The sequence below is a fragment of the Terrapene carolina genome, unplaced genomic scaffold, assembly GCF_002925995.2.
Source record: "Terrapene carolina triunguis isolate 2854851 unplaced genomic scaffold, T_m_triunguis-2.0 Scaffold616, whole genome shotgun sequence".
Taxonomy (NCBI): Eukaryota; Metazoa; Chordata; order Testudines; family Emydidae; genus Terrapene; species Terrapene triunguis.
Window position 1 is genome coordinate 288,030 of NW_020664967.1, and position 11,457 is coordinate 299,486.

An 11,457-nucleotide genomic window follows, 5' to 3' on the forward strand; every position below is an offset into this window, starting at 1 on the left:
GGCCCTTCGTCCCCCTTGCAGATCCCAATCTGTACGGCTGCCACACCAACGTGACCATGTGCGGGGATGAGGCCAAGTGCATCCAGTCCCAGACGACCGTCTACTGCACCTGCCGCAGCGGCTTCCAGAAAGCACCTGACAAAAACACCTGCCAAGGTACCAGGCCGCTGGGTGCAGGGCTGTGCCGGGGGGGAGGCCAGGACGGAGCCCGGGGCTCTGCTGGACTGCAGGAGGAACCATGCTCCCCACGGACACGGGGCGGGTTCAAGGAATGGGGGGGGTTGCCTGGTGGTAGCACACTCCCAGGGCCACGCCCGGCGGTGACCACCAGAGCCACTGCCTTTCCGGGTCGTTCTTCTGAAGGAGACAAGGCCAAGATTTCCCAGAATGCCCAGGGACTCTGGGGAAGAGGGGCCTGGTTTTCAGATGGCAGGTGCCAGGCATAGGACCCAGGTGTCCTGAGTCCCAGTCGAGTGCTTCGCCCGCTGGACCTCGGAGGCACGTCCCGTGAACGCCGCCCAGGTGGGGAGCAGCTGACTGGCACCCTGACCTTGGCCTGGCGGACGGCACTGGCAGTTCGGGCACCACGTGGCATCTCAGCACCCTCTAATCTGTTATTCACCCCTGTGCCCGGAGCTCTCCGCAGACGGCCCATCCCTGGCCCAGCCTCGTCACCCCCAAGTGGCTGCCGCTGCCTCCCTGCTTTGGGGAGCTGCCATGCTTAGCAGCTGGGGGGCATGATCCCCGGTGCCAGCACCAGGAGAGAGCTCCGCTGCCTGGCCGGAGCTGGGGTGCTCACGAGGGTGGTGAATGCAGACACCCCCAGACCTTTGGCCTCAGCCCACCTTCCCCTGGAGCCCTGAGCTGTTATGTGCCAGCCCATGGTTACCGTGAGGGGCTGTATCGCCCGCCCCCGCGCGGCGCCCTCTGCTCTCAGGTAGGACTGCCCTGGGGTGGGCCCCCCGCCCCGTCGCAGCTCCCCCGGCCCCTCACGGCCTGTCTGCCTCTGATCCCCGCCCAGACATCAACGAGTGCTCGACGTTCGGGACCTGCTCCCAGATCTGCAACAACACCAAGGGGTCCCACGTCTGCAGCTGCGCCCGCAACTTCATGAAGACCCATCACACGTGCAAGGCGGAAGGTATGGGGGGCGCAGGCGGTTTGGATACGTCTCCCTGGGACCCCAGCTCCCCTCTCTCCAGCCGTCTTAAACCCTTCCCGTCCCTGCGCCCCCAGCATCTGTCCCTCCCGGCCCCAGGCAGGAGCCACGCGGGACGCGCCCCATGTCGGGAGGCCGCTGGGCTCCACCCTGGCCCCTCCGCCCGGCCCTGACCGCTGGAATGAGCCAGAGCCGCAGCTCAGTCCCGCTGCCCAGAGCTGGCCGAGCCCGCCCCCTCCTAGCGGGCACATCCCCTGTGCCCCCTCAGTGCTGCACCCCACTGGGCCCCCAGCCGACAGCTCTCCCCCATGCAGGCTCGGAGCAGCAGATCCTGTACATCGCCGACGACAACAAGATCCGCAGCATGTACCCCTTCAACCCCAACTCGGCCTACGAGCCGGCCTTTCAGGGCGACGAGAACGTGCGCATCGACGCCATGGACATCTACGTCAAGGGCAACAAAATCTACTGGACCAACTGGCACACGGGCAAGATCTCCTACCGCGAGCTGCCGTCCTCCGCCGCCTCCACCGCCTCCAACCGCAACCGCCGGCAGCTGGACGGGGGCGTCACCCACCTCAATGTGAGCGGGCGCTCGGGGCTCCGGGGGGCCGGGGCGAGCCGGGCCAGGGCGCTAAGGCCCCGCCTCTCTCTGCCTTCCAGATCTCGGGGCTCAAGATGCCGCGGGGCATCGCCGTGGACTGGGTGGCCGGGAACGTCTACTGGACGGACTCCGGGCGCGACGTCATCGAGGTGGCGCAGATGAAGGGCGCCAACCGCAAGACACTGATCTCGGGCATGATCGACGAGCCCCACGCCATCGTGGTCGACCCGCTCCGAGGGTATGAGACGTCCCTGCCCCGTCCAGACCCCCTGTCCCACCCCCTGCCCTTCATTTGCACCCGCACACCAGCCTCATATCCAGCCCCCCACATCTGCCACCACCCTCCCCCATGGCACGTGCTCCCCATTGCCAGCTGGGAAGGCCCCCATCTTACCCCAGGGCAGTCTCAGCTCGCCCCAGTGGGTGTCTGGGTATCCACCTGGGGCTGTGGGTGGGAGGATCCCTGCTGGGCGTGAGTGCCCAGGGCCCTGGCACTGTGGGGCGATGGGGTAACTGCCATGGGGAGGCGCCAAGGTCCCCCCCTCGGGGCTGGTGCGGATTAACCCTTCGAGGGCCCCAGCGCGCTGCCGGCTCCATCCCTCATCTCCGCAGCACAAACAGGCCGTTGAGGTCAGTGGGGCTGCGGGCACGGGGCACTGCAGTGTCGGGGGCTGGGCTCAGAGCCCCCCGCCAGCAGCCTGTGCGCCAGGGGCCGTGCCTCTCCGCCCCTCCCCCAGGGACCCACTCCGCCAAGGCCTTTCCTCTCTTCACAGGACCATGTACTGGTCCGACTGGGGCAACCACCCCAAGATCGAGAAGGCCGCGATGGACGGGACCATGAGGGAGACGCTGGTGCAGGACAACATCCAGTGGCCGACAGGTGAGCAGGGCCGGGCACGGCGGGCGGGGCAGGGGGTCCCCTGGCACCCAGCGAGGGTTCAGGCAGATAGTGGGCTCTGGAGTGAGGGCACCGGGCCAGGACTCCTGGGTTCTCTTCCCAGCTCTGCCACCGTGTGACCTGGGGTAGGTTGCTTTGTGACTCGGTTTCCCTCGTCTGTAACCAATGCCCGTACGAAGCGCTTGGGGATCTGGAGAATCTAGTAACACCCCACGTCTGCGCGATCTGCCCTCTTCCTGGGGGATCCGCAACTGGGGACTCCGGGAGCTGGGCCCTGCTGCCGTCCAGCCCGTCTGGGGGTGTCTGGCCGGCCGTGCTGCAGCCCACTTCCCAGCAGTGCCCACGACTCACCTGCCGTGTGGAGCTGCCCGGCTGGGCTGCTAGAGCTGCTGCGGCCGAGGGGATCTCAGCGCGTGTCTCCCCGCAGGCCTGGCTGTCGACTATCACAACGAGCGGCTGTACTGGGCCGACGCCAAGCTCTCCGTCATTGGCAGCATCCGTTTCAACGGCACCGACCCCGTCGTGGCCATCGATAACAAGAAAGGTGAGAGGCCGCTGCAGAGAGCCGGGCTGGGCTGGGGCGGGGGAGGTCTCCTTAGGACGGGCAGCCACCCCCCACCCCCTCCCAGCACCCCGTCCTGGCTGGGGACCAGCGGCCTAGCTGAGCCGGGGCGCGGGGATCTGGCATCGGGTCTCCAGAGTGCACCATGAGACAGAGGGAACGGAGCTGTTCCTTCACTGCCCACAAGGGGTCACCAGTGGGCAGCTGCAGAAGAGCCCCGCCCCCAGAGCTCCCCCCTCTACTTAGCCAATCATGCTGCGTCCCCTGTGTCCTGCCCCGTTCCAGCAGGAGGCCTGATACCGGGGTAGAGGGGCCCTTGGCCAGACACACGGCAGGTATCCGGTTACAGCTGCGCCCTGAGCTGCAGGGCCGGCCTCTGACTCCGCGCCCCTCCCGCCCTGTCCCCCCAGGACTGAGCCACCCCTTCAGCATCGACATCTTTGAGGATTACATCTACGGCGTCACCTACATTAACAACCGCATCTTCAAGATCCACAAGTTCGGGCACGGGCCCGTCACCAACCTGACGTCTGGGCTGAACCACGCCACCGACGTGGTGCTCTACCACCAATACAAGCAGCCGGACGGTGAGCGCCAGGGCCAGCCGGGGACCCCCCAGGGCTGCTCGGCCTCCTCCGCCCTGCCAGGAGCATGCCCTGGGTTACAGCATTGGACCACCCCCGTCGCCCGAGCTGCAAAGGAAATGGGGGTCACAACCACAGAACAGCCCCCTCCAGTCTGAGCTGGGGCGGCCGGGGCTGCGGGACACAAGGGTGGGCACCTCCGGAGGGTGGTGCTACATGCGCTGGGACGGACGGGGGGTGCTGTGGGGCAGGGGTGCCCGGCTATTTACCCCCCACCCTGCGCTCCCTTCACCCACACACCCCTCCCCTCTCTCTCCCAGTGACCAACCCCTGCGACAGGAAGAAATGCGAGTGGCTCTGCCTTCTGAGCCCTAGCGGCCCCGTCTGCACCTGCCCCAACGGGAAGCGGCTGGACAATGGCACGTGCGTGGTGATCCCCTCGCCCACCGTCTCGCCCGTCGGTACGTGGTGCCACCCGGGGGGGGGGGGGGGGGGGAGCTGCAGCAAGGCCACGCCCCCTCCAACAGGCCACGCCTCCTGAGCACAGCCAGGGGTTGCTGCCCAAGGGGGGGCGCCACTGGGTGGACAGCGCGTCTCCCAGGGTCACAACCTTCCCACTGGCACTGTGAGGGTTAAGATTCCCCCCGGCCCAGTCCGGGGCATTGCTGGTCCACCCAGAGCTGTGTGCCCACCGGGCACGGTACCAGCCCCTCCGCCGGCAGCCTGTCCTCACTCTCACCTCTCCCGCGCTCTCCAGTCCCGACCAGCGACACCTGCGACCTGGTCTGCCTCAACGGGGGCAGCTGCTTCCTGAACGCCCGCAAGCAGGCCAAGTGCCGCTGCCAGCCGCGCTACAACGGCGAGAAGTGCCAGCTGGACCAGTGCTGGGAGTACTGCCAGAATGGGGGCACCTGCGCCGCCTCCCCGTCAGGTATGGGGCACTGCCAGCCAGGGCCGGGAGAGCAGCACCAGGGGAGATGGGCCCGTGGGGCTTGGGAGGGGCACCGGGGTGGGGCCCTGGCTTTGATCCCACAGGGCTGGAGGGGCCGGTTGGTGCGGCTGGGAGCTGTGGGTGCTCAGGGATACAGGGCTGGCTGGGCCGTGCCCCTGAGCCCCCGCACCAGCGTGGGAGGCAGGACCGGGGCAGGGCCGGGGCAGATCCGGCTGCCCTCAGTGCCCAGAGCTGGCCAGAGGGTCCGAAGCCCTGAGGCTCCAGTATCCGCGTCCTAACGAGCGAATCCCGCGGCCCCATCCCGCTGACGCCTTGGCCCCCTTCCCAGGGATGCCGACGTGCCGCTGCCCCACCGGCTTCACCGGGCCCCGGTGCAACCAGCAGGTGTGCGCCGAATACTGCCTGAACAACGGCAGCTGTAGCGTCAACCTGGGCAACCAACCCAACTGCCGCTGCCCGGCCGGCTTCCTCGGCGACCGCTGCCAGTACCGTGAGTGGGGCGAGCCGGACGCCTGGGTCCTGTCCCCAGCCGGGAGCGGGTGGGGTGTAGTGGTCAGAGCCGGGGGGAGGAGGAGGGGAGTTGGGAGCCAGGACTCCTGGGTTCTCTCCCCAGAGGTGGGGAGTGGGGTCTAGTGGTCGGTCAGAGAGGGAGGGGTGGGGTTGGGAGCCAGGACTCCTGGGTTCTCTCCCCAGCTGGGATGGGCCCTGCTGCTCCCGCCACTCCTCCCTCCCACCGCCCACCCTGTCCCCCACAGGCCAGTGCTTCGACTACTGTGAGAACGAGGGCGTGTGCCAGCTGGCAGCCGGCGGCGCCAAGCAGTGCCGCTGCCTGCCGCAGTACGAGGGTGCCCGCTGCCAGGTCAGCAAGTGCTCCCGCTGCCAGGAGGGCAAGTGCAACATCAACAGGCAGAGCGGCGAGGTCACTTGCACGTAGGTGTCCGCGGGGCTGGTGCGGCCCCGGGCAGCTCAGTCCTCGGGCCCAGGCATGCCTGGCGTCTAGGGGCAGCTGAGCCTGCCGGGGGGGGGACTGTGATGGGGGCGGCGCTAGGAGAACAGAGGCACCGAGCTGCTCTGCCCAGAACAGCGCCCTGGTGATCGGGGGGCATGGAGGGGGGCTGGCTCTGTGCCCTGCCAGCCCCCCCGGAGAGCCCTGGCGCCCTGCTCCCTGGCTGCAGCCATGCTAGGGGGAGCTGGGCTGGGCACCTCGAGGATTCAGGGGGTGTGCGCTGACCATGCCCCATCTCTGCCCCACAGCTGAGGGGGGCAGTGCGGGGGTGCATATGCTGACCCCACCCTGACTCTGCCCCACAGCTGGGGGGAGGGGGGGCTGGGGCAGTGGTGGGCATGCAGAGGGTTCGGTGTGCATGCGCTGACACCCCCTCCATCTCTGCCCTACAGCTGGGGGGGCAGTGGGGGGGCATGAGGAGTGTTTCGGGTGCATGCGCTGACCCTGCCCCATCTCTGCCCTACAGCTGCCCGAATGGCAAGATGGCACCGAGCTGCCTGACCTGCGACAACTACTGCCTGAACGGGGGCACCTGCACCATGAACGGCAGGACGCAGATGCCGGAATGCCAGTAAGCACCGCCCGGCCCGCGGCGTGGGGGTGATGGGGCCGTAGGGCGGCTCTGCCGGCCGGGCACTTCCATGGCAGACACGTGCCCATGGCAAAGCCCCCGTGCAGGGTCCAGCTCAGCCCCCCGTCCTGCCAGGAGCCGCCCGAGCGGGAACTGCCAGGATGTGCCCCCTGCTCCAAATCTCAGCAGAGCCCCCCAGGAATGGGGGGTGTCCCCCCCCACATAGCGGAGGTGGCACGAGTGGCAGGGACATCCGCTCTGCAAGCCCCCCGGTCCAGACGGTCTCCGTGCTCCCCCGCCCACTCCCTCCCCGATCCACGTGCCCCCGCCCCGTGTGCCCCCCATTCCTGCGCTCCGCTCCCCTCTAACCTGCGCTTGGCCTCCCGCCCCGCCAGGTGCGCGACGGATCTGACGGGGCTGCGGTGTGAGGACTTTGGGGTCAGCGAGCAGCAGAGCGGCCGTATGTATATGGGGGGGGGGCATTTCCCTGCCCTCCTGAGGGTCCCCGGGGGGTGGGCGTCTGCACCCACAGAGCCAGCTCATCCCACTGCCCCCCCCCATAGAAATCTCAGAGTCCCTTTCAGCTGGTGAGGGGCTGAGCCCCCCCCGGGTACCTCGGCGCCAGGCCTGGATCACCCCAGACAATGGGGAGCCCACCCCCGCCCCATGCCCCGGATCGCCCCAGAAAGTGGGGAGCCCACCCATGCCCCGGATCGCCCCAGACAGTGGGGAGCCCACCCCCACCCCATGAGCCAGGCCCGGGGAGGGTCGGGGGCTCCCCAGCCGCGCCCTGACGTGCCGCCTGTCCCTGCCGCCCCAGGAACGGCCTCCATCGTCATCCCCATCGTATTGCTGCTGCTCATCCTGCTGTTGGGCCTGGCGGTCTTCTGGTACAAGCGGCGGGTTAAAGGGTGAGTCGGGGGCCGGGGGGGAGGGGTTACCGGGCTGGGGGGACCTGGCCTGGGCCGGGGGGGAGGGGTTACCGGGCCGGGGGGCAGGTTGGGGGGACCTGGCCTGGGCCAGGGGGGGAGGGGTTACCGGGCCGGGGGGCGGGTTGGGGATTCCTGGCCCTGGGCCGGGAGCTGAGATTCTAGTCAGGGGGTCACCTGGCTGTGGGGCCCTGCCCCTGTGATATCGATGGCCCTCTCCCTGCAGCATGAGGCTCCCCAAGCCCTTTGCCCCACACACTGCCCCCCACCCCCCGGCAGGCACCTGCCTCTGCCCCCCATGCCCAGCGCTAACCCTGTGCTCGCCCCGTGCTCCCCAGCGCCAAAGGCTTCCAGCACCAGCGGATGACGAACGGCGCCATGAACGTGGAGATCGGGAACCCCACCTACAAGATGTACGAGGGGGAGCCGGAGGACGACGTGGGGGAGCTACTGGACGCCGACTTCGCCCTGGACCCGGACAAGGTGAGGGTGGGGGCGGGGGACGGAGCCGACCCCATGGGAACCCCGCAGCAGGGACGCCAGAGGAGAAGGGGGGGGACAGTGGGAGACACCCCCCCCCTGGGGACCTTCTGTTCCCCCCTCTCCTCACCCCTCGCTCTCCCCCCCTCAGCCCACCAACTTTACCAACCCCGTCTACGCCACCCTCTACATGGGAGCCCACAACAGCCGGAACTCGCTGGCCAGCACGGACGAGAAGCGGGAGCTGCTGTCGCGGGGCGCGGACGACGACCTGGCTGACCCGCTGGCATAGGGGGCAGGGACAGGGGGGGGTCGGGCAACCCCCTAGCACAGGGGGCAGAGACGGGGGGAGGGGGCTGCGGTGCCGCCGGTTTGGAAAAGAAGCCAATCAAGAGACAAGCGGGGGGGAGGGGGGGCGACAGACACTGTATAAATGTACAAATGAAGGATTATTACTTTTATATGTGAGCAGTATTATTACTTGTCTATTCCCCGGGCCAGGCTCCCACCACCCCCGTGGGACGAGCCGGCATCTCGGAGCGGGCACAGCGAGGGGCTGAAGCCGGGGGGGTGTCGGAGCGGGCACAGCGAGGGGTTAAAGTGGGGGGGGATACCCGGCTTGTCTCCATAGCGCTGGGGAGCTGGGTCCAAGGCTGTTGGGGGGATCCCCCCCTTGGCTGGGGGGGGGGGTGCGTGGCAGCATTAACCCTGCGATCGCCCCCCCGCTGCAGTTGAAACCTGCCGCAGTTGGGTCCTGGTGGGTTTCGCCCCCCCGGGGCACCGTGTCCAGCCCCCCCACCCCGAGCTACGAACAAATCAGTCTCCGAGGCCCCGGTGCCCCGCCCCCCCCCCCCCCGCAACACGCAGCCCCCTCCCCCACCTGCCAGCAGCTGCAGGGGGAGGAGCCAGATGGAGAGCTCCTCCCCCTTGTCCTCAGCCCCGCCCCTCCCATCCGCCATTGCAATCCTGTCCCACCAATCCGTTCCCTCGCTCCAACCTCACCAATCACCCTCCTTCCCGCCCAGGCTCCCATCCAACCAATCACCTTCCTTTCCTGCTCCCATCCCACCAATCACCTTCCTTCCCGCCCAGGCTCCTATCCAACCAATCACCTGCCCCAGAGCACTGTCTAGGTGGGATCCCCTTTTCCCTCTCCCCCCCCCACCCCCGGCACTGATTCCCGGGAGGGGGGCGCGGCTCCTTCGGGGCTGGGGGTGTTTGGGGGCCTGCACCCCTGGGCCCCGTGGCTGGAGCTGGGGCCGCTGCCTGGGTCTCCCCTGCCGGGGGCAGGAGGTTCCTTTCCTTTGCGCCTAGCGCCATGTTTAGTGCATGCTCCTGCGGGCAAAGGGGGGGCCCAGGCACCGCGCCGGGCACCCCGCTCCCCAGGGGCTGCCGCCGGCCCGCCCCAGCTTCATCTCCACTCGTTTCTCCCACAGGCATTTTTTTTTAAACCGAATCAAATGACCTAGCTTTTCTAGTAGGGACGGGATACGCCTGTGGGGGGTGGGGCCCCCGGCCGTTGGCGGGGGGGCGCCTTTTCATAACTTTTGCTGGATTACTTTACAACTAAACACAGAGATTGTTATAAATAAAATTTTTAAAAACTGAGGCCTGGCTCCTGTTGCTTTGGGGGGGGGGGTTAATGATCCAGTGGCTCAGGAGAACTGTTACAGCAGCGCCAAGTGGTTCCACCTGGGATTGGGGCCACGTTGTCCCAGCTGCTACAGACACAGGGTGATGGCCCCCGCCCTGTCAGGCCAGAGCCCGGTCGTGACGACCCCGGGCACGAGACGGCCCTCGCCCCGTCACGCCAGAGCCCGGTGGTGCTGACCCCGGGCACAAGACAGCCCTCGCCCCGTCACGCCAGAGCCCGGTGGTGCCGACCCCGGGCACGAGACGGCCCTCGCCCCGTCAGGCCAGAGCCCGGTGGTGCCGACCCCGGGCACGAGACGGCCCCCGCCTGTCAGGCCAGAGCCCGGTCGTGCTGACCCCGGGCACGAGACGGCCCCCGCCTGTCAGGCCAGAGCCCGGTCGTGCTGACCCCGGGCACGAGACGGCCCCCGCCCCGTCAGATCAGAGCTGGCTGGGGAAAGAGGGAGGCCCAGACCCGGAGTCCCCGGGCAACGCTCGGGAACTGCTCCCTACCAAGCCAGTCAGGACTCTGGTGAAGTCTCCTCTCTTGGAGCAGACTGGCTCCAGGGCAAGAAGCTCCCACGGCTTCACCTTCCTGGGTCTGATCTCGGAGCATTCAGCATCCTCTGCCCCTCCGTGCACTTCCCACAGCGAGTCTGCACCGGCGGGGTCCTGGGGCAGCCAGAGGGCCCTGCCCCCCAACTCCGCAGCCAGACGTGACTCTCAGCCAGACGGTAACACAGAAGGGTTATTAGACGACAGGAACATGGTCCAAACAAAGCTTGTAGGTACAGAGAACAGGACCCCTCAATCGGGTCCATCTTGGGGGCAAGGAGACCAGAGCCCTGTCTGGAACCCTTTCATTTCCCCAGCCAGCTCCAAACTGAAACTCGCCAGCCCCTCCTCTGCCTTTGTCTCTTCCCCGGGCCAGGAGGCCACCTGATCCCTTTGTTCTTCAACACCTTCAGTTGGCCCCTTGCAGGGGAGGGGCCCAGGCCACCAGTTGCCAGGAGACGGGGCGTCGGCCATTCTCTGTGCAGACACCATCACACTGGCCCTCTAGGGCTCTGCAACAATCACACACCCTTATTCCACCACCTAGACACTCTAGAAATGCATAGGGGAAACTGAGGCACCCACACAGTATTCAGAGAAAACATTAAGAACATTCCCACTTCGTCACAGGGGAGCAGGAAGCGGTGGGGGCGGGGGAAAGTAGGAGAGATGGGTCCTAGCGACTCCTGGGTGAATGCAGCTCTGGTTTAGTGGTGCAAATCTGCCCTTACTTGGTACTGCCACAAGGGGGCAGCAGCCCCCCATTGTCTCTCCCTTCCCCATGGCCCCATACGGCTCCCTGCAGAGGAATCCGGCCCCATCCCAGAGGCCGAGCCCCTGAGCCAGACAGCTTAGCACCAAGGAGCCGAGTAAGTGTCAACCCCCTGGCCCTGTTGCTGGAATATCACCTTAACTCTGCCCCACCGCACCACACCCAGGCCAGCCGCCTGCTCCCCAAACGGGTGACACCCCCTGGGCCCTGGACACACCAGGCTGCTGAGTGTGTGCGCGTGTGTGCGTGCACCAGACGGGTCTGTCCCAGGCTAGTGTCTTCCCACCCGCTGGCTCCTTGCAGCCCCTCTCCTGGCTACTAGCCAGTGTGTGCCTCCGCCCCGCCCCCACCCGTGGGCCCAGTGAACCAGGGCAGCGCGTGGCACAGCCCAAGGGGGGCGTGAAACCCGCAGCCGCGTTCACCCTCGCGCTGGGAGGCGACGGGGACTTGTTCCTGCCGCTGCTGGCTGCAGGCCTCGTGCCGCGGGGTCCCTGCGGTGTCACCTCTGGGAAGAGCGGCCAGCGTCGTATTCCCAAAGGGAGGGGGTTCCTTAGCGCCCCGCCCCACCCCTCTGCCCGATGTTCGTATCACGATGATTATTAACACCACCAAGCAGGATGCCCCTGTGGTCCCGGGGGGGGGGGGGTGTCTTACTGCTTCTTATAGCCCTCAGCAACTCGCAAGTTTGTGCAGAGCTGAGCAAAGAAGGGACGTCCCGTGTACTGAGGGCCTGTCGGCCGCCCAAGCACCGGG

General features: G+C 67.4%; 2 protein-coding genes across 2 annotated transcripts in view; one reads left to right on the top strand and one right to left on the bottom strand.

The window, feature by feature from the left end:
• The window catches only part of LOC112124739 (low-density lipoprotein receptor-related protein 1-like), a 19,875-nt gene extending 10,522 nt beyond the window's left edge, over positions 1–9,353 (top strand). The window contains exons 2-17 of the mRNA XM_026659269.2: positions 22–156; positions 1,022–1,141; positions 1,474–1,742; positions 1,823–2,001; positions 2,537–2,643; positions 3,089–3,205; positions 3,634–3,810; positions 4,128–4,268; positions 4,565–4,738; positions 5,088–5,249; positions 5,515–5,689; positions 6,232–6,336; positions 6,732–6,796; positions 7,157–7,247; positions 7,604–7,748; positions 7,897–9,353. Of these exons, the coding sequence (XP_026515054.2) occupies positions 22–156; positions 1,022–1,141; positions 1,474–1,742; positions 1,823–2,001; positions 2,537–2,643; positions 3,089–3,205; positions 3,634–3,810; positions 4,128–4,268; positions 4,565–4,738; positions 5,088–5,249; positions 5,515–5,689; positions 6,232–6,336; positions 6,732–6,796; positions 7,157–7,247; positions 7,604–7,748; positions 7,897–8,037 (2,303 nt within the window). The 3' untranslated portion in view covers positions 8,038–9,353. The remainder of the gene's footprint in view (positions 1–21; positions 157–1,021; positions 1,142–1,473; positions 1,743–1,822; positions 2,002–2,536; positions 2,644–3,088; positions 3,206–3,633; positions 3,811–4,127; positions 4,269–4,564; positions 4,739–5,087; positions 5,250–5,514; positions 5,690–6,231; positions 6,337–6,731; positions 6,797–7,156; positions 7,248–7,603; positions 7,749–7,896) is intronic.
• Positions 8,223–11,457, bottom strand: part of LOC112117474 (low-density lipoprotein receptor-related protein 1) — a 126,128-nt gene continuing 122,893 nt past the window's right edge. The window contains exon 74 of the mRNA XM_029913373.1: positions 8,223–8,422. Within this exon, the coding sequence (XP_029769233.1) occupies positions 8,223–8,422 (200 nt within the window). The remainder of the gene's footprint in view (positions 8,423–11,457) is intronic.